Source organism: Centropristis striata, chromosome 5, assembly GCF_030273125.1.
Source record: "Centropristis striata isolate RG_2023a ecotype Rhode Island chromosome 5, C.striata_1.0, whole genome shotgun sequence".
Classification (NCBI taxonomy): domain Eukaryota; kingdom Metazoa; phylum Chordata; class Actinopteri; order Perciformes; family Serranidae; genus Centropristis; species Centropristis striata.
This window is the reverse complement of record NC_081521.1, coordinates 27,783,888-27,805,860: the sequence shown is the minus strand read 5'-3', so window position 1 is coordinate 27,805,860 and position 21,973 is coordinate 27,783,888. Positions and strand designations below refer to the sequence as shown.

The 21,973-nt window shown below is 36.6% G+C and overlaps 3 protein-coding genes across 3 annotated transcripts in view; 1 reads left to right on the top strand and 2 right to left on the bottom strand.

The window, feature by feature from the left end:
- The window catches only part of cep104 (centrosomal protein 104), a 38,086-nt gene extending 37,570 nt beyond the window's left edge, over positions 1-516 (bottom strand). The window contains exon 1 of the mRNA XM_059333187.1: positions 477-516. The gene's annotated coding sequence lies outside the window, so the exon portion shown is untranslated. The remainder of the gene's footprint in view (positions 1-476) is intronic.
- A 629-nt stretch (positions 517-1,145) lies between these two features.
- On the top strand, positions 1,146-7,954 carry lrrc47 (leucine rich repeat containing 47). Its single transcript, XM_059334186.1, has 7 exons — positions 1,146-1,745; positions 4,511-4,969; positions 5,061-5,177; positions 5,302-5,417; positions 6,370-6,472; positions 6,682-6,771; positions 7,271-7,954. Exons 1-7 carry the CDS (start codon positions 1,176-1,178, stop codon positions 7,490-7,492), a joined length of 1,677 nt encoding a protein of 558 aa, XP_059190169.1. The 5' UTR covers positions 1,146-1,175; the 3' UTR covers positions 7,493-7,954.
- A 993-nt stretch (positions 7,955-8,947) lies between these two features.
- LOC131971534 (L-rhamnose-binding lectin CSL1-like) lies at positions 8,948-20,269 on the bottom strand. The gene is made up of 18 exons (XM_059333042.1): positions 20,265-20,269; positions 18,618-18,678; positions 18,340-18,502; positions 17,941-18,076; positions 17,120-17,229; positions 16,695-16,739; positions 15,768-15,900; positions 15,560-15,663; positions 15,265-15,289; positions 13,974-14,041; positions 12,480-12,506; positions 12,330-12,392; positions 12,081-12,216; positions 10,056-10,165; positions 9,918-9,962; positions 9,651-9,783; positions 9,161-9,264; positions 8,948-9,042 (listed from the first exon to the last, which is right to left on the bottom strand). Exons 1-18 carry the CDS (start codon positions 20,267-20,269, stop codon positions 8,999-9,001), a joined length of 1,512 nt encoding a protein of 503 aa, XP_059189025.1. The 3' UTR covers positions 8,948-8,998.
- Positions 20,270-21,973: the final 1,704 nt, after the last annotated feature.

Genomic DNA, 21,973 nt, shown 5'->3' with positions numbered 1-21,973 from the left:
TAAATGGAACTGCTTTCATGATGTACAGTATGTGTACTGAATGTATGTCAGTAGATTTAACTATGCCGATTGCAAGAGGCTTAAATATTTGTTAAAGGGGTCGCTTACAAGTGTCACAGAAGACAGAAAATATTAAACAGCCAGTATGGTTAACTGTTATATGCTTCTTTTCATGTAAAATAAACCATCCTGGATATGGCATGCCCCAACCCCCTCGGATGAAGTTAGGAGGAGAACAGAAAAGTCTTTCTTGAAGACTTAAACATGCTGGGTGGGGGGCATTAAGGCTAGCTAACTGTGAACTACTCAATAAGCCAACATAGCTAGTCACACAGTTAATGTATTCTACAGGTATTTTGACCGGCTAAAATCCAATAAATGTCCTGACAACTGTCGCTCATTATATCCTATCTATTTTTGGTACACATTTTAGAGTAAATACAAGTTTTCTTGAGTGTATTTTAAAGATATCTTACCATGAACATCGCCGTAATGTTGACAGCTAGTAGTCCCATCTCATCTCCATAACCACCGTTGACAACAACCAGCGCAGACATGCGCAGTGGTAGCTTGTCGTCACTCGCAGTGGATTGTGGTCAATGTAGTTTTATAGGCATGCAAGTAGTTTTGGACATATTTGCACGATTTTTTGTTTGGGCCGACTTTACCGGGACCCCCCTCAAAATGGTTTAGAAAATTTAGATATCGTTAAACATTTAAAATACATTTTATAAAGAGTTTTCACAGCTTCTTCCTGGTGGTGGAGAGCGTGAGCGGTGCCTGTCACGACAGGAAGTGAAACATTTTGTCTTCAAAATAAAGGCATAGCATGTATGTGTAATGTATTAAACTTGTTTGCTCGCAATAAATATTTCACAATATGTGTCATAAGTGAAAAGTAAACGCAGAGGCCTAGTTACCATGGCTCGCATTTTTAAAAAAAACCTTTAATAATTGAAAATGTCAAAGTAGCTAGCTATCCTCTCGAGTTGTTGAAGCTTCCAAGTCTTTTTAATATTGGGGTAGACATTTAACGTTGTATTTAGTATTCACAAACCATGAATAATAAAGTATATCATACATTTATAACTACCATGACTATTTATTTTGAAATAATTAAACGGATGTTGTGTATTATACTGGCTCTTTTATCTTGCTCACTAGTGACTAGCAGCATGGATGACATGGAGAAATGGCCAGAAATAGAGAAAGCAGCGACAGAGAAGAGACGTGAACTGGTTTTCCAGGGTCCCACTATCGACCAGAGAATTTCCTCCAACGGGGGACTCGCCTCGGCTATTTATTCCCTCTCACTGCTGAATTATCTGGAAGTTAGCCAGTGCCCGAGTTTGACAGAGATCCACGAGGACATCCAACATCTGACAAACCTTCAGAGCCTCATCCTATGCAGGAATAAGCTCGCCTCCATCCCAAATGTCGTGGGTAAGCTTAAATCCCTAAAAGTCCTGGACGTTTCAGTCAACAACCTCAATGTTTTACCAGAGGGAATCACTCAGTTGAAGGAGCTAAACACTCTCAATGTGAGCTGTAACAGCCTGGAGGTTCTGCCAGAGGGACTTAGCCAGTGCACCAAGCTCTCCACCATCAACATCTCGAAGAACCGCATCACGGCTTTCCCCTCTGATTTCTACTCCGAGAGACTGGATCTCCTCAGCTCACTGGTCGCCTCTGACAACTCCATTGAACAGCTGAGTGAAGATGTTCACAAGCTAGCTGCTCTCAAGGTGGGCCGAACTTCTTTCACACATATCGTCACACTGTTAAAATAATCGCCTGAGTCATTTTTTGTCAAAATTGTTTCTTTTGCCTAAATCATCTCCTCATGACGCCGGCCACCTATGGTAAAATCGCCTACATCCTCAGTTGATCAGATCATGTGATTTTACCCCTTTAAGACAATGGCCTATGTCAAGTGTGTGACTTAAGCGAATTTATTATGCCTAAGTCAAAATAAAATGTGACTTAGGCAATTTTTTGAACATGCCTTTGTGACTTAACATCAATGCTCATGATACTTGTCATTTCATGTTTCAGGCTTGTGTGACTTTTATGTAGACACCTTCAAAATAATGTGTTACCATATCTTTCTTAACCCATTGACACCGGGAGTGCTGTTGCGTCACTCTACCATTAAGGTACCACGTCAGTTTGTAGTATTTGTGTTTTTTTCCCACCTATTTTCGGTCTCTTGGCCAATGAAATGCATCCGAATCATGATCAGAATACATGCGGGAGTGTCGCAATGCAACATCGGACTTTTCCAGAACTTTAAAAAAGATTTAGATTTGAATTGCTTTTTTTGTGAAGGACACCCTGAAAGTATTTTTCATTTATTTTGGTCTTGCCCTTTTTCGTCTAAGTTCTGGAAAGATATTTGTAACTTCCTTTTTTTTCAATTGAACCTAATTTGTCCCTTTGTTTTGAAAATATACTGTTTGGTTTCACTGACTTCCCATACACAAAAAAAAATCAATATTACATTATAAATCTAATTATACTATTGGCAAAATATCACATACATAAATCTCGATACACAAAAAAAATCCCCTCTTTTCTATATTTATAAGTGAAACAAAGCAGTATATTAATTCTATTAAAGACTCTACTAATTTGAAAGCTGCTAAAACTCTGAATATTTGTAATTTTTATAATATTTTTGTATGACAACCTCTTTATGATTTATTGAAACCCCCTGGCGACGTTCTGGTGTATTTTTTTGTATTACACCCAACTGCCTTAATAAAGTTTATTTAAAAAATAATAAAAAGTGACGGAAGCAATCTTGATGAAAACAGCACCGATGATTTAATTGCTGATCCGGACTTTGAACCCTCGGAACCAATCGACCGGCATTTATGGATGAGGAATATGTTTTTAGACGACATATTTTCACCGAAGAACAGACAGATTTGTGGCCATCTGGAGATAATAATAATATTATTAATGATATATTAATTTTAATAATAATAATAGGCTAATTGATTGTGATGATGATATATAAGAAATCATGACTGTTTATGTCTTATATTACTTTATGCGTCGTTGAGTACCCTGAAAAGTGCAATATATAAAATGTATTATTATTATTTATTATTATTATTATGATTATTATTATTTTTTTATTACAGTAGGCTAATGAGAACTATGTCTTGTTCTTCCAGTGGTCAGATCATGTTTGCATCTTGCTAATGGGCATATATTAGTATATTGCATAGGATTTTTTATTCAGTCAAATGTAACATTTGCTGAGTTTGTTGATTTTTAAAAAAAACTTTATTGAAGGTTTGGACAAATAAACTCAACTTCGTATGAAAGCCACGGGTATAAGCTCTCAAATACTTTTTGAATTTCATTTTTATCTGCTACAGAGGCTGAAAAATCTATTATTTAGTAGGTGTTGAATTTCCAGAAAAACTTCAGGTTTTAGGGGGTCATTTGAAAATCGCCCATAGGTTTTCCAGGCATTTTTTTCCAGGCGCTTTAGGCCTTAATGGGTTAAGTCACAAAGGCATGTTCAAAAAATTGCCTAAGTCATTTATTTCTCTTAAGTTACATCATTTACACACAGTCTTATTACTATGCCAATAGCCACCCTTTGTTACATCCCTTTGAGTGAAATGATCAATAAATGTCATATGTTACACTTTTGGTTAAGTTTTTTGTGTTTCCTGCAAAACTTGAAAAAATGAGTTAGGAGATTTTTTAACATTGTGATGATATGATGTCCGAGCAGCTCTTTATATAGATATAAAGTAATCTCTAAGTGGTGTCAAATTTACCCCGAATCAAAAAGAAGCTGCTACTATGTTTGGTTTATGTCTTGGATCATAGCTAACGAAGCTTCACATTTGCTAATATGCTGTGCAGTTCAGAAATGTCAGAATTTTAAACAGAGTTTGGCAGGTATCCTCAGCCACAAGAGAGACTGGCAGGCATTGGTGGTACTCAGATATTTTACTTAACTAAAAGTAGTAAAACCACAGTGTAGACATACTCAGTTACATGTAAAAGAAATGCATTCAACATCTTAAGTAAAATTACAAAAGTATTGGCATCAAAATATACTAAAACATCCAAGAGTTAAAGTACTCGTATGCTGCCTGGCTCGTTCAGAATAATATATGTGATAATATTGCATTTGTTCATCACTTTAATGTTGAAGATGGTAAAGGTGCTGACTAGTTTTATATATGGTAATACACCATCATTTATTAGTTTTATAATAATATTTTGTATTAATAATCTTACTGTGAAGTAATTTAAGTTGGTAAATATCTGTAGCAGTGGAAAGACTACAGTACTCCCTTTGAGCTGTACTGGAGCAGTTATATAAAGTCAGGTAATAAAGAAATATTTAAATAATCTACTGTAAGATTGTAGTCAAGGTACAGCACCTAGCGTAAATGTACTTTTTAAACTTTGTTTTTAACTTAAACTGGGGGTAGCTGATGCTCTTTTCCAACTTATGCATTTAGTTTTATCTTCCCAGGTGCTGGATCTCTCTAACAACAAGCTGAGTGAGATCCCCTCCGATCTGAGCGACTGTCCCAAGCTAAAGGAGATCAACTTCAAAGGCAACAAGCTGAATGACAAACGTCTGGAGAAGATGGTCAACGGCTGCCAGACCAAGTCCATCCTTGACTACCTCAGAGGAAAAGGAAAAGGAAAGCAGGGAGAGGACGGAGGTGACGCGGACGGGGGTCGCAAGGCAGACAAGGGGAAAAGACAGCAGAGGAAGAAGAAGGAGAAGGTCGCAGACGAACAGGATGAGGTGGAGGAACTGAACAAGATGGTGGTGAGGGTTCTCCACGTTTCCGACACTCCTACAGCACTCACGGTCACAGTGAGTGCGGAAGTGAAAGATGTTCGACCATACTTGGTCTGCTGCGTGGTCAGAGGCATGAACCTAAAGCCTGGGAACGCTCTCAAACGGTTCTTGGTGGCTCAGGTAAGGTCAAGACCCTCACATGGGGGTATATTTTGGACCATTTTAGTGCCTGCAGTGTAGAAATAATAAATAATCTCACCTGTTTTTCTAGACAAAGCTTCATGATGACTTGTGTGGTAAAAGGACCCTCGCGACCATTGCAACTCATGATGTGCAGCTCCTTAAAGCTCCCCTGAAGTATGATGTCAAACCGCCTACTCAGCTGAAGGTATGCTCATGCAGATAGCACAGATTTCAATTCAATTCTTAAACCAACCAGACAGTAAAAAAACTGTAATTTCAAGCTCTCAAAAAAATGTCTGAATTTCACATAACACCACAATGTTTGTTAGGTTGTGCCGCTGGGTCGGAAGGAGATGTCGGCTGTGGAGCTAATAAGACTCCTTCAGCTGGAGGCTGATGAGCTAAGGAAGCAGAAGAAGAGGCAGAATGTAACTGGCCTCCACAAGTCAGTACAACTTATGACTCTGACTCTGTTGAAAAGAGTGTTTTGAATGATCCTCATTAGTTAAATGTGTATTGGAGAACTCCAATATCTTGTAACCATGGTCTAGGAAAGTTTGAACAATATTTGTGAACATGGGCTACTATCTCTCAAAGTAAGTCTCTAACTAACAATACATTCAATTTGTATGGTGCTTTTCTAGATACCCGAAGACACTTACACTAGTGGTTTCATTAGGTATAAAGTCTGAAGCTGTACCCATATATTCATACAGTCCCCTGGGTGCTCTCAGTGTCATCTGGAGCATCTTTCCCAATTCATTGTCTATGGAAGCAGTTCCAAACGTTATACTTGATGATGTCACAGAATTTTGGTTTGATCACTCAAGTGTATTGATTTGGGAAAAGTTGTTCATGTTCACTAATATTTTTTACCTATCTTAGACAATGGGAATAACGTGTGAATTTTGAAAATTTTAGAGACACATAAACTGGTTTTTCAAAATAAAAGACAACTTTACATAAGGGAGGAGTGCCATACATCTGTGTAACTTGCTTGCAAGTGTGTTTGAACACATGAGGGCAGTATACGTATGTTGTTTTAGTCTAAGTTATGTCAACCTCACTTTTGATGAGCATGAGTTGTTCAGACATTATCAGGCATCACAAGCTTATTAGGCCCACCGTTTTACATGTAGTTGTAGTTAATGCGCAGTAAAAAAAGTACTCGATGATTTTCTACCACTTTAATAGAGACCTGTCAGGAGGCCCACGCAACTACATAAAGCTCAGTGTCACACACACAAATGAAACCTTCAAATCAATATGTGTGACAGTTGCCAGCCACGACAGAGTTTAATCATTTTTTCCAGTTAATCATCAACAAAAAAATCACATGCAATGCATCTATTAAAATTGCTTCAACCAATTTGTAATGCGTCTAAACTATTTTACAGATACCTGCAGCTTCTGCAGGGAAAAGCAATGTATCCCTGCCTCGTGGATGCAGAGGGACATGTGATCTCATTCCCACCTATTACCAACAGTGAGAAAACCAAGGTGTGTATTCTGTTTTTTCCTACTTATCATATTTGTTTCCTCCTAAGAGAGGATTTCATATTAAATTCTTTAATACACTGAAAATGGCGTTGAAAAAGAACTAAACCCAATAATGCATCTGACATGCCACGTTGTCCTGTTGTAGAGAGCTTTAAAGTTTGTCTCTGTGTAACTAAATAATTTCATGATCTGCTGATTATGCTTTACAGATCAAGAAGTCGACCAAAGAGTTGTTCTTGGAGGTGACGAGTGCAGCCAGCCTGCAGACCTGTAAAGATATTATGGACGCTCTGATTGTAGTAAGCTTCACTTTTTCTCTTTGGATTTTGTGTTTATAGTTTTGGCCCGAGATTATAACTTCAATATCTTTGTGTAAATGAGTCACATGAGCTCTGTCATGGTCGATAATCTGGATGAATCAATAATTAGAAGATGATCATAAATACAATAACATAACAAGACATCTACAAAATGGAAAAAGTGACTTTTCAACTAAAATTGCAAATGGACTTATTTTACAAAACTTGGTCAAAATGGACAGAATATGTTAAGCCTACAAGTTCTGACTTTATGTAAAACTGTCGTTTAACTAACGTTTAACTAACGACTGCTGCAAATAATGATGCTAGAAGAAAATGATGATGCTGTGTGATAAAGGTACCCCTCACCCCAACTGTTCCTGTTCTTTGTTCTGTATAAAATGTTTAAAAAATTCCTCAATAAAAAGTGAATTTAAGAAAAAAATTTAAAAAAAATACAATAACATATCACAAAATTAAATTTCCTGTTTCATTACAGAAAATGGCAGAGTTGAACAAGTTCACGGCGGAGCACCGGGAGGAGGCGGGGTCAGACGGGGAAGGGGAATGCCCACAAGAAGCAGCGGCCAGCAGCGAGACCTCCAGCGAACTGATCGTCCAGCAGGTCCGAACAGTGGACCAGGACGGTAACCTGAAGGTGGTCTACCCATCAAAGACCGACCTCTCCAAAGACATCAGCAACTTGACTGTCATTTGGTAGTCGAGCTGTGGATAACCTCTGATGTTTACACACACATGCTACATGAAGTCATTTTTTAACACATTAACATTGTGGGACATTAAGGCTAAGGATCGGCAATAAAATGACACCCTTTAACTTCAGGGATCCTTTCTGATTGAAGTGTTGCCTGTTGACAAACGTTAACCTTACTGATTAATGTACAGCTTTTTGAACCACATGTAATAATATGTTAATAAATCCTTGTTGCTACTTCCTGAAAGCACGATCAACATGAATTACTGCATGTCTAAATGTCCTTATTTTTGTATTATTTACAAACTGAAGACAAGTTCTCTGTATGTAAAGTTTGTCAAAATTACTTTAACTAGCTGGTCACTTGTTTGTAGTACCAGAAGATTTGTGTGACTAGTAAATTAAACTTATTGGCATTTTCCCTTTAAGCAGCAGGAATTAATAAAATCTACTCCTGTTTTCATTCAATTTTTTTCACGTCACACACTGTTGCTTTCTTTGTTCAGCCATTGTGCAGCGGAAGATCACTTGAGTCATAAATTAAACTTAAAGGAGCAGTGTAGGATTTAGGGTGGTCTATTGGGATAAAGTGAATATATTATTTACTTACAATGGGTGAACGTAATAAAGTACATTTACTCAAGTACTGTACTAAAGTAAAAGGTTTTTGTCCTTTACTTGAGTATTTCTATGTTATGTTACTTTGTACTTTTAATCAATTTAGGCAAATATTGTACTCCACTACATTTAGCTGCCAGCTTTAGCTACTTGTCAGGTCGAGATTTAACATAAAAACATGATTGATTTAAAGTGACTACTTTTTTTTTTTTTTAGTTAAACCTCATTGCAGTATATTTAGTTAAATTAGCCCATTATTAACAAAATGAAAACACTGCTTACATAAATGCAACAATACAAAAAAAACCAATGATATATTTGGAATATATAAAATATTCTGCATAAAGACTAATTTTACTTTTGATTCTTTAAGTACATTTTGATGCTGATACTTTTGTACTTTTACTCAATTAAGTTTTGAATGCAGGACTTTCACTTTTCGTGGAGTAATTACAGTGTGGTATTAGTACTTTTAACCTAAGAAAAGGATCTGAATACTTTATCCACAATTGTCTATATAAATATGTTTTCATCAGGGTATAATCACCTGAAACTAATGTTTTTTGTTTTTGTTAGCTTAGAATGAACACTTCATATCTAAATAGTGAGCGGGTCCACTCTAGTTCTCTGACATGCGTGGAAAGGGAGCGGTAATCGAAGGAGTATTCAGTTGGTTGTAATTTACAACTTTACCACTAGATGTCACTAAATCTTACAGTTTTAGTTTTTGATTAAAGTATTCCATATTTGTATTCTAGCATAGTAAAGTATCTGGAACAGCATTCTGCATTTATTTTTTACATAGTTCTTGTCAATGAACAAACCAACAAATATATTTAAATGAATGCATGTTTATTGTGATATGACTGAAGTCATTTCAGTATGTTAAATAGGCTAATGCCCTGTAAGCTTCTGCAGCAATGGAGTGAGCCCAGGATCTGCCAGAGAACAGAAAATATTAATTCAGATAGCGAAAGTATGTATTGTGTCTTTCTGCATCATGCCATAACCCCCACTCCTTATTGTACACCACACGTCAGGCTTTAAGATACTTACATTCACATATGTAGGCCACCTCCAGGTACTTGTAAGTGCCAACACAGGGATCGCCAAACACTGAGTTACTTGCCCTGATGGTACAGCTGTTTTTCCCATTACAGCTGTGGATGCAGAGGGACAAGAGTGAAAAGAGGCCCACACCTTGGAGCACATGAAATATAAAATCACAGCTTTTTTGTCAGCAAAGAAAACCTCCACCAGTGCACGCATGCCTCACTGATCTGCATGCACCCTACTTTGAAACACACAAAACGAATGTCCATGTTTTTTTTTTCATATGCAATGTGTGGCTTGGCCTCCGATTTTCTGGCATTTGAAATGCCTCCCTCATTTGATCCCTTTCTTTTCTCTATTTTACTGTTTAACTTATTGAGGAAACCTTGCAAGAATGCAATTTAATTTGGAATGATCTCTCTGTGCCAGTAGGAAATAGTTTCATGAAGGCTTGATTTATTACATAAATGTAGCAGAGGTTGTGCAACTGTACCTTTCAGCAACTTTGGTGGTGGGGCGTAAGCAGAGGACATCATCAAGCTGAGAAGGAGGACGTCGGAAGGCACAAGTGGTCTGGTCACGGCGTCCATAGTCAGCACCATAGACAAATATCACCTGTCCTTTGGCTGTCAGAAAGAGGGAGAACAATTGGAAAAGAAGACAGACAGAAATTTATTTTAGAGAGGTGGGATGCATTGAAAATGTAATTATGTTTATCACATTAATCTCCCATAAATGGAATAGAAAAAATAATAATTACCACACTGGAGGTGTGCCAAAGAGCCCTCACATGCAACAAGGCGAACTGTCAAAGTAAGAAGAGTGAATCACATCAGACATCACATTGTCAAACTTTTTCTCTTTTTTTCCATTAGTGTGATGCAGACGTGTGACTGACTTGCTGGGAAGCAGATGTAGCTGGTTTCCAGGTATTTGGAGATGCCTGGGCAGGGATTAGGGGTAGAAACAACGTTTAAGTTTAGTTCACACTGCCTCTTGCCATCACACCTATAAGAAACACAAAAAGAGCATGTTTTTAGCACACAAAAAGTAAAATCAGTCAATCAGGGAATTCATTGAGATGAAGATCATTTAGTTCATTCAGTTTTTTAAAGAAGTTTATGGGCTTTATGTCTATAATGTATGATAACGTGCCCTCAATGGTGCCTTTAAATGGAGAAAATATGATCAAAATAAACATTTTAAAGTGCCCTTTATAGTCCCCTTTAATGGAGAACACATGACAAAGTGCCCTTAAGTGTGCCTTTCCAGTAAAGAAAATGTAATTCAGTGCCCTCGAGGGTGCCATGAAGTCAAAAGAACTTGATAAAGTGAAGTCCAGTGTGCTCTTCCAGTTTAGAAAAACATGACGCAGTGCCCCCATGGGTGCTCTTAAATGGATAAATCAGAATAAAGTGCATTCTCGGGTACTCTTAAATTGAGAAAACAGGATGAAGTGCCCTCTTGTGTGCCCTTCCAGTGAAGAAAAACTTGCTGCAGTGGTCTCTTGAGTACCCTTAAATTGAGAAATAATGATAAAGTGCGCTTTAGGGTGCCCTTCTAGGAGAGAAAACATTACCAAGGACCCTCTGCAGTGCCTTTCCAGTAGAGAAAATATGATTAAGTACCCTCTAGTGTGCCCTCTCAGTGAAGAAAAATGTACTGCAGTGCCTCTCTTGAGTGGCCTTAAATTGAAAAAGTGCTCTCTGGGGTGGCCTTAAAATTCAGAAGATGTGATGCAGTTCCATATAGGCTGTAGTTTTTTGTTTTTTTTTGTCTGCCCTGCCCCTCAGACAGCCTGCGTCCACCACTGGTGCTGCGCCACAGGAATGAGTTCTTAAAAACAGAAGTAAGTTAGCATTTAGAGATAACGACATAACGCGCTACAATACGTTAGCAAAAACCCCCACTTATAAGGCGGTTGCTAACAAGTGGCTAAATGAGACTACAGTGGTTGTCGGGGACATTAAACGTCATCACACCGGACATGGATGGTAATTCTCTCACTAGTCCGCCTCACAGCCTCTAGTCATGTTTTTCAGTGCTCTTGCAAACTCTTGTAGATTTAATTGATAAGAAATTTTAACTTTTAAAAATTTTTAATCTTTTTAACCGACAGATTTTCTAGCTTGTCAAAACAGCCGGTTAGCTTGTCAGCTTAGCTTTTTGCCTTCGTAGGCTGCATTAACACTTTAAACATGATAAAAGTGGTGTTCATTTGTGAAGATTATCCTGCCGAACAAAACATGTAAGCATCAGAAACAGAGCTTGTTTTCTGCAATGATCCAAAATCCAATGCAAAAATCCCATTGACGAATTATCAATAGACCCCATGGTGATGCTACTTCTGGGTTGGCCTACAAAAATATGTTATTTTTCTTTGCTCTCTATAGTAGCAATCGTGACTAAGTAGTGGAAATCTGCTACAGTTGGTAAGCTATACCTGACAACTTCTTGATACACGTGCATCTCAATACATTAGAATATCATGAAAAAGTCAATTTCCAGTCAAATAGCCCCAACCAAGTATTTAGTGCATATAGATGGACATACTTTTCAGAGGCCAACATTTCCATATTAAACACACTTTTTAAAATTGGTCTTTTGTGATATTCAAATTTTTTGAGACACTGAATTTCAGGTCTTCATTATAATTCGAAGAAAATAAATAAATTAAGACATGAGATGTTTCAATCTGTGAGTAATGGATCTGTATAATGTGTTCTCTCCACTTTTTGAATTGAATTACTGACATAAATAAACTTTTCTTTGATATTCTAATTTACTGAGATGCACCAGTAGGTGATGAATTTCTCAAACCTCAGTGACACAGAAACATTGACTTAATAAGGAAAAGTATTATGTGTATTATGTCATGAAAAACTCAATATATTCATTCTATTTTGATACATATAATGCGTACCTTCTCTTGACGACGTCCACTGTGCCATCTTGAGCGCACTCTGTATTGGCAAGCTGTCTCTGAGGTCTTCCCTCACTGCAGGTCTCATTGTCTGAACGTCCATACACTGCTGTCTGAACACTGATCACTCCAGTATCTTGGTACACAGAAACAAGGGATAAATTAAGAAGCCAGACAAATCACTTCATTATGTTTGTTTATATGGGAAAACATAGTCTCACAGTGGACACAAAGAGAGTTCAGTCATACCACAGCTCAGACGATGGACGTTCCTGGAGTTTCCACAGGTGATAGCTCTCTCTGTGCAAACAACTAAAATAAGAGATATAAAAGCATAAGTTGAAGTGTGTTCAAGCCATAAACAGCATGCAGAAAGTAAATGCAATCATCATAATTTACCTGTCAGTGACCATGTTGCTGCCAGCACTGGAAAAGAAACATAACAAGCCATTTAATTTAGGTTGCTGATTGTTGAATGCTGGCATGTGTTAAAATATGAATACCAGAAAAAGAGAGAAACTTTCAACATCTATGGCTAGCTATCTCCCAGTACAGGGGAATATTGTGCTTTTTTGTTCACTGCAATTATCTATTATTATCTACCTAATTATTACACACAAACATATTGAGTCAATAAAATATGATATTTTGTTATAGATTAAACTTCTCAACAGTTTATAGAAGTACAGCTAAAATGAATCAATTAGTCAATTGGCAGAAAATTAACTTGCAACTATTTTAATGGTTGAAGTAATTTTTCAAGTAAAACCAGCTTCCAGCTTCACACATGTGAGGATATTCTGCTTTTTCTTTTCATTATTTATTTTATTTATTTATTAATGATTTAGAGGTCTGGACTGTTTGTTGGACAAAAACATTGTGATGGTGGGTAATTGTGATAAAATTTCTCACTATTTTCACAATTTTTACAACCCAAACAATCAATCAATTAATGGAGAAAATAATCTGCAGATTATTCTACAATGAAAATAATCATTAATCACAGGTTATATTTTTCTGCATTGAGTATTTCTGCTTTGAATAATTTAAGTACATTTTTCTTACATACTGAAGAAACGTTTTCAATGTAGGACCTTCACTTGTAACAGAGTATTTTCATAGTGTGGTAATAATACTTTTACTTAAAATAATCTGGGTCCTGTATGATTTATAGCTGTAACACTGGACTCCAGTGTCTTTCACCTGCTTCCAGCCTGGTTAAGTTTGTATCTGTTTGACTGTTTGGTTTTATTAACCCTCCTGATATGTTGCGGGTCAAATTGACCCATTTCAGAATAAAATAAAAAAAATAAAGTAAAAGTATGTTTTCATAAAAAGAAAAAAAAAGAAAATTAAAAATGAATTTTTAAAAAATCAAAGTCATGTCAAACTATTGTATTTTATGTGTAGGTCTTTCCATAAAAAAAAGTTTTAACATGAATTTTTTAAATGAAAAACACATTAATCACAAATGAATACAATTGATGTGATGATCCTATTTAGTCTGGTCTTTTTCATGCATATCTCGTCATTTTCCATGGTTTTCTTGATAATAACCAAAATCATGATAAAGAAAACCATGGAAAATGGTTAGATATCAGCTCTTGAATTAAACTTGTATGAGCTATTTTTGTTGTTATCATTATATCTGTCCAAACAAATGTACCTTTAGTTGTACCAGGCATTAAAATGAACAAGATATTACAGAAAACAAGGGTTGTCTAATATTTTTTTCCATGACTGTATTTGCCTGCAGGTAATATTCTCAAAACTGTTATTATGGCAGACAAAGATGTATTCCTCCAACACCCTGAAACTATTCAGCTTCTCCAGCAAGATAGCAGAATTCTACCTCAACATAAAGTCACATAATAATTGTTATAGTGTACTCACACAGCGTGGTGCAGAGTCTGAAGTGGAGCATGGTTTCAGAAGATCCGGGCTGATGGGACTGATGGCTGCTGGAACAGACACACCTGTATTTATTCTGCTGGGTGAAGAAACAATATTATCCAAAACAATAGCTTGATCTTGCACAATTGGTTCCTCAATATGCTGGTTTTTCCAGCCTGACAATCACATTTCTGTCACATCACATGCCCGTCTTTCACCCCCATTACTCATACTTTCTTCCTTGAAGGAGAGTTCCTTGTCTTTGAAATGCATATGCTGGCTCCAATTTCGTTTGCTTGTGTGACGATTTAGTCCTTCTCATGCCTCTGCTCCAAGGTTATAATAGTTTGGGATTTTTCATTAATTTTAGTTTTAATTTCGTTGTGAATTTTTGTTTTCAAATTCAGTTATTTTAGTTAGTTTTTAGAGTGAGTTTGCTAGTTTTAGTTTAGTTTGTATTAGTTTTAGTGTTAGTTTTAGTTTTTTTGTAATGGGTATGTGCCTTCATTTCCTTTGGTTTATCCATCTTAGCCCCAATAAGGTTATTAACTCTTACAGTTCGGGGTGTTTTGTATTTTGGTTGGAGTGTAAACATCCCAGTCTCAGTAAACATATTTACCATGTGTTCCTGCATGTTGAAATAGAAACACTGAATTATGTATGAGAAAACTAAGGACATTTTCACTATAATTTTAGTTAGTTTTAGTTAGTTTTGTAACCACACAATACAGTTTCAGTTAGTTATCGTTTTTTTTTTTTAAAAACTCTTTTTAGTTTTTTAATTTTAGTTTTCGTTATTTTGTTAGTTTTCGTTAACTATAATAACCTTGTTCTGCTTCTCACAGCACCGTATAGCAGTTTTACTCTGTTTGCAACGTCTTCATCATTTAGGCCAAACAGGTTTGATTTACTTGACTTATGCCTTTTATACTCCTATACTATATACTCCTCTTTGCCATAAAGGGTTTGAGATTCCTGATTCCTGTCTGTAATTCCTGCATTGACATTTTCTCTGTTGACTTCCTGAAGCATCATAAGACACCCATTGTTATTTTGGTGTTTTTTGTTTTGTTTTTTATCTCTGTGCTTCCTGGAAGACCAGAATCCATCCACTGAGTCACTGCTTTATTTATGTACACTTCTTTCAATTTGTAATAAATAATCTTTAGCACAACTGCAAAATAAAAAAAAAAAAGATCATAAAGTGACAAGACACATGCTGCTGGTTTAATGTATTTTATATAATACACGTTTATTATGATCTTATTATGATTTTTGATGTGTTTAGAGAGATTCCTCTGTATTGGTCGAAGGATCTGTAAAAAAGAAAAGAAAAAAAAAGTAACATTCAGTTCAGATAAATATTGAAGTGACTAGTTAAAGTGACACAGTACATATTTCTGAAATCAAGAACCAATTTAACCACAAAAAAACGGAATTATTTCAGATTAATAGTCTACATTTTAAATATTTTTTTATCATTACAGCGATGGTTCTTTGCAATAATGTTAATAAATCTCTCCATAAGTGCCGTTTCCCACCCCTTATTGTATTCTACACCATGTACTAGCCTTCAAACTACTTACATTCACATATGTAAGCCACCTCCAGGTACTTGACAGTGCCTACACAGGGGTCTCCAAACACTGAGTTGCTTGCTTCGATAAGACAGCTGTTTTTCCCATCGCACCTGTGGAGGCACAGTGACATGAGTGAACACAGGCCTGATTACACATGATGGTTTCTACAGGCTGCCACCTGGAATACAAGTTGTCAAAGAGTGGGAAACTGTACCTGCTAGAAACAACGCTGGTGGGGTTTGAGCAGTCGATGTTTCCGATCTGAGTGGCAGGCCGTTTGTAAATGCACGTGGTCTGGTCACGGCGCCCATAATCAGCACCGTAGAGAGTTATAACCTGGCCTTGATCTGGAAAGAAGAGTTGGAAAAAATAGAGGGAATATTATGTAAATTTGAGAGGCAGGTGGCCAAAGAACAAGATAGATATTAAGATGAGTGCGTCTAGCTTTGACATTAGTCAATAAATGCTCTCAAATGGAAGAGTGTAGCTGCACCTTTACCCTCTCTTTGGCTTAGCGAACTAACCTCCTGCATCCCCAGTGAGAAAATAATGTATAATATAAAACAAAGACCAGACACATTTGAGGGAGTATGGGGTAATTTGACTGAGCATTTGAATACAGCAGACATAGTTGCAAAATAGAGCAAAATGTAATTATAATAATTATTATCATTATTCTTTTTTTTTTATTCGTGGCTTCACCTTTGGACTTTTCTATACCTTGAAATAGTTTCCATTTATATATAGGTTTATTTATCTATGTAATTGTATTCTATTTTACTTACTCATTGTACTTTAATGAGTATCTAAGTATATATATATATATATATATATATATATATATCCTTTTTTGTATATGTATGTATAGGTGTCTGTATGTGGACGTAGGTATGTATATACGTGCATAAATGTATTTACATATTTTTATAAATATATGTAAAAGTAAGGGGAAATGGGAGGGAGTGGGAGGGGGGCCAGGGGGAAAAAATAAGATGTTCAATGTATGACTAGCTATGTGAAATGTGAACATGACATATTTCAATAAAAACAATGTCTAAGAAAAAAAGATGAGTGATTCTAAAGTGATATAAATAAATAAAGCTTGTGTTTTTCATGCAAATTACAGAAAATGTGATCTTACCACAGTGCAACTGCATGAAAGAGTGCTCGCATGTCACTTGATGAACTGTCAAAATAACATAAATAACATTAAACACAACTTATTAACACACTCTTGACAGGTTTGTGTCACACTTCTTCTTCTTGCGATCTCCGAATCAGATCACACTAATAAAAACAGTGTAGCCCACTACTGACTACAGAATCCATGAAAACACAATACCTCCTGTTTGAATCACCAAAAACTCACAGCAGGGCCAAAAGCATAAAACATGTAAATCCCAAATGGAAATTAGTGAAGGAAAAATTATTAGAATCTCCACTTAACACTCTTAGGCCACAGAATGCCCCATCAATGCAATAAGCCATTCATATACTGTAAATACAGCAAGTGAAAACCAAACAAAATCAGTTAAGGCTTTATTTTTATGCAGCTATGTTACTGACTTGCTGGGAGGCAGGAATACTTGGTCTGCAGGTATTTGAAGGTGCCAGGGCAGGGATCAGGTGTCCCAAAGACATTCACGCTTATTTCACACACTTTTTTTCCATCACACCTGCAAAGGAAAAGGAGCAGTGTGATGTAGGCAACAAATTCCTTCCTCATTCTGTGTTTAAGTAGTCACCATTATCATAAGGAAGTTGAAGAATACACTTGATATATAGCACAAGGGATCTGGTGTAATGCATGCAGCTACTGTTTTAAAGGGGATACATTGTTAGAATTTATCATTCATCATTTTATAATTTGGGCTCTACAAGAATATGTTTATATGCTTTAGTGGTCAAAAACACATTGTTTTTCTTATACAGTCGCAGATACAATGTACCTGTATTCCCAACCCCAGTCACCTGGAGACTGACCAAATGGCAAACTCCGGGCCTGAAAAGTGAAGCCAATTTAGAAGTGCCAAAAACTGCAATTCCTTGAATGGCCACATGAGGCTGGCTCCAAAAGGGAGTCAATCCTTACTGACATGTGTTAAATGCCCAATTTTACAGCAAAAATAAACATGTTTAGAGCCTGTTCAAAAACAGTTTTAGTCCCATAGCTAATAAAGCCGTTTCATTTGTATAAAGGCTTAAAGTTATGCATAATTAGGGGTGTGACTGCTTTGAGTGACAGGTGTCTGCCTTCCCTGGTGGCTAGCCACTGCATTTAGCCCACCTCCGCTCAGCCCCACTCCACCTTTTTGCCTCTCTTTGAATTTGTCCTGGAGATAGGAGTACATGTTGTACTTCATGTTAGGGTTAGTAGTAATATGTACCTTTTCTTGATGACGTCCACTGTGCCACCTTGAATGCAATTTGTATTGGCAAGTTGCTCCGGAGGTTTTCCCTCAGTGCAGGTCTTACTGTCTGTACGTCCATACAGTGCTTCCTGCACACTGATCACCCCAGTTTCTGGCACACACCAAAGAGGGAAATTAGTAAAAAAAAAAAATAAAATAAAGTGTTTTGTCTGCTTGTAGCAACGACTTAATCATAAATTAAACTGAAAAGAAAATTACAACGGCAACTAGTAAACTGATTCTCAAAATGTTTCCTTCTTATTCCAGATGAGATACAACATCATCATCATCATCATCATCATCTGGCTCTTTTGTACAGCCCCAATAAATGTAAGCACTGTTATGGACAGTAAGTTTTAGGAAATAGAGGCTCACCACAGCTCAGGCGTTGAACAGTTTCGACCAGACAGGTGGTTACTGTCTCTACGGCAACAGCTAAAAAACAGAACAAGAAGTATTTGTTTAACACAAAGGTATATACATAAAAATGTATGCATCCATACTCATACCATACATAAACACAAACACAGATATTTACCTGGACCGAAAAACAGAGAAATTGCCAACACTGAAAAACATAAAACAACAAGCATATTTTATATACAATATATACAAACTACTTTCTTTATTATTATTGTCATCAGTATACTCACAGAGTGTGGTGGTGAGGCGGAGCATGGTTTTGCAGGACCCAGTGGTAGGTGACCAGTGAGACTGATGTTGAATACAGACACACTCACAATTTATTCATTTATGATTGAGGGAGGTCTACACCCATCCTGCAAAACAAACATGAACATGACTCCAAAGTGGCTCCTCTTCAACTGGCTGCAATTTTCAAAAAATGAGAACAACATGACAATCCCAGAGGGATGGCAGACATCTGGTTTAGTGTAACACAGACTGCATAGCACTTTTTGTGGACCAGGGAAAGCATATAAACAGGCAAACTGTGAACTTAGAGGAACAGCAATCGGAAAATATTTTGATATCAATACAGTGAAACACACTTACATACTTTATGGTAATGATAACCATATTCTGGTTATACTTGTGACCGATTACACGGAACTGACAAAGCTAAATATGTAACAATAACTTCTCCATTCTACATAAGGAAATATTAAATAGTTTTTTATCCTGATATGGTTTGCTGGAAATGCCAGCAGAGAATGGACTTGACCTCCTGTGTGTTCAGTTTGTGTTTAGGTTAAGGGTACACAATGACTTAAAGTTAAATATAGGACATAATTAAAACATAATAATTATCGGATCATTCATACAATACAAGCAGTTTAGACAATATAATAGGATTGTATGGTATAAAATCTTTGTCTATGTGCACTAAGGGGTTGAGGCTTCTTATTTATTTACAATAGATTTGGGTTGAATTATGGTTGAATTTAGTCGTTACTGTTAATTGGGTTAATTTAGTTTTTTAATTGATGTACACTAATTTGCACAGGAAAAATACAGCAGTAAATAATACATATAATGATGGCTGGATGCCATTTAGCTGCTTCAGTGTCCTTGCACATGCTTGTTTAGGCTGGGTTTTTCCCTCTATGACAAATCAAACTACTGGAGAACAGTAAGTACCGTATGCAGTGGTGGAATGTAGCTACATATACTCAATACTGTACGTAAGTGCAATTATTAGGTACTTGTACTTGAGTATTTTCATTTTATGTAACTTTTTACTTCTACTCCACAACATTTAGAGGCAAATATTGCACTTTTTACTCCACTACATTTAGGTGACAGCTTTAGTTACTTTTCAGTTTGAGATTTAACATAAAAAACTTTTCAGTGATTAGACTTTTTTTTCCTAATTAAACCTCATAACAGTATATTAAGTAGTTAAAGTGAGTCATATCTCTCATACCACTGCTTACATAAATGCATCAACAATGATCTAATAATAGTTTTGAAATATATAAAACAATCTGAGTGGGCCCATTCTGCATAACAAGGACTTTTACTTTTGATACTTTAAGAACATTTTGATGCTGATACTTTTGTACTTTTACTCAAGTAAGTTCTGAATGCAGGACTTTTACTTGTAGTGGAGTAATTTCACAGTGTGGTATTAGTACTTTTACTTCAGTAAAGGATCTGAATACTTTTTCCACCACTGACTGTATGTTAATACAATGTATTTATACTGCACTTTTCAAAAACAGAGTTACAAAGCCCTTCAAAACAAACTAGCAACTGGCAACTGCAAGATAAACCATGAGCCCCTTCCTTACTTCCTTCACAGACAGACAAACACCACACGCAGTGGAACGTAGTGTTACCACATCACGGCTGGTTGAACAATGGATGATGTGTCTGGGCTGTTGGAAAGAAAAGTACGGGCCTAGATTGGCATTGTTGTTAACTGGGGTGAACAAGACAAACAGGGACTTTACTTGCTGATGTAAAATTTCAAAAGTCTGATTTGGGGCCAGAACAAGAACTTTGAGACAAGAGCTCAACAAGAGCTTTGTTGTGATTTACAGAAACCAAAATTTTCAACATATCACAAACACATAAAGCTGGACATTGAAATAGTAATAAGTGACTGACTTGTACTCGTGTATTTAATGTACTCTTAAGGCAGAATGGACTGGGAGAATAACACAGGTCCCAGGTCTGACCCTTGAGGAACTCCTCAGGTCAGAGAAGCTCAATCGGGTAGCAATGGATGTAATGAAATGATAATTAAATAAGACTATTCAATATCCAAAACTGTTTGCAATAATTCCCCCCCCAAAAAGAAAAAGAAAAATATTATCTGCGCAGCAAATTATGTTTTTCTCAAAAAAAGCTCAAGCACACGTAGACAAAGAGGTAGGGGTATAGAGAAAAAGCAATGTGCAGGACTTGTTTTTGAAAACGTGAGGCCAAGTATGAGTTGGAAACTGAAATCAGAATGTTCTGACTAGAGACAGCTGGCAAAAATATGATCCAAAATAGGAAGAAAACATGGCCACCTACAGCCAACAGTGTTCTATTGGCACCTACATGTCTGGAGTGAGACGTGTTTGGAATTTGAAATGCAATAGTTTGTCAAACAAGTATCCAGGTGTAATTTGATTCGGTCAGACATGGGTTACCTCGGTTGGCTCTCTTTTGGAGTTTCTTTGCCAATATGGATTTTTTCTCATTGGGAAAGAAAAAACCCCCACTGCAGCCAAAGAGCCTATCATTCTGAGACAATGTTTTGGCCATGACATAAAGGGGAAAGCGAGTCATTTTTCCTCAATAAAAAGTTACCAGTAACAGTTTTTTTAACCAGTTTATTTGGCACTAGTGATCCTGGATGTGTGTGTTTTCCAGGGTGTCTATCAGCATTCACAAGTCAATCACATGTTATTACCATCAACAGATCAAGAGTGCAGTATTAAATTATTAGCTTATTTTATTGGTAATTTGTGAAAAAATGATTTGTGTTGTTTCATTGACTTTGTAGACTTTTGACTGCATAGTGACTTGATGAGACAACAGCCGACAGATCGGGAGCAGGAATGAAGCAACATCATCTAACAACAGCTAACCTGCAGCTAACGCTAGCACTAGCTAAGTTAGTTAGCAACAACAATCTATATTCAAAATAAACAGCTGCCTCCTTGTGTCTTTTATTTCAACCGAACACTAAACAAGATATTTTAAGCCTCATCCGTCATGAGAGACGGAGACTATGCAATTTTTTGTCAAACTAATTCATAGTGAGGATTTCTTCTATGACAGTAAATGTATCAGCTGTAACAGTTTTAAGAGAGAAATCAAGGCCAAGTCTCTACACCCACGCTCTGTGAGGCTATTTAGGATATAAGAGATAAACATATGTCTGAAAGTACAAATGAAATAGACCAATTAATAATCTTATAGAGATCCCTGGTGGCAGTGGAGGGAAATAAAAATCTTGAAGAAAGTACTTGTGAGTCACAAACACCATCTACTGTTTTTTTGAGTTTACACATAGACTGTATAAAATAGTTTACAGTCAGATGACTCACTCACT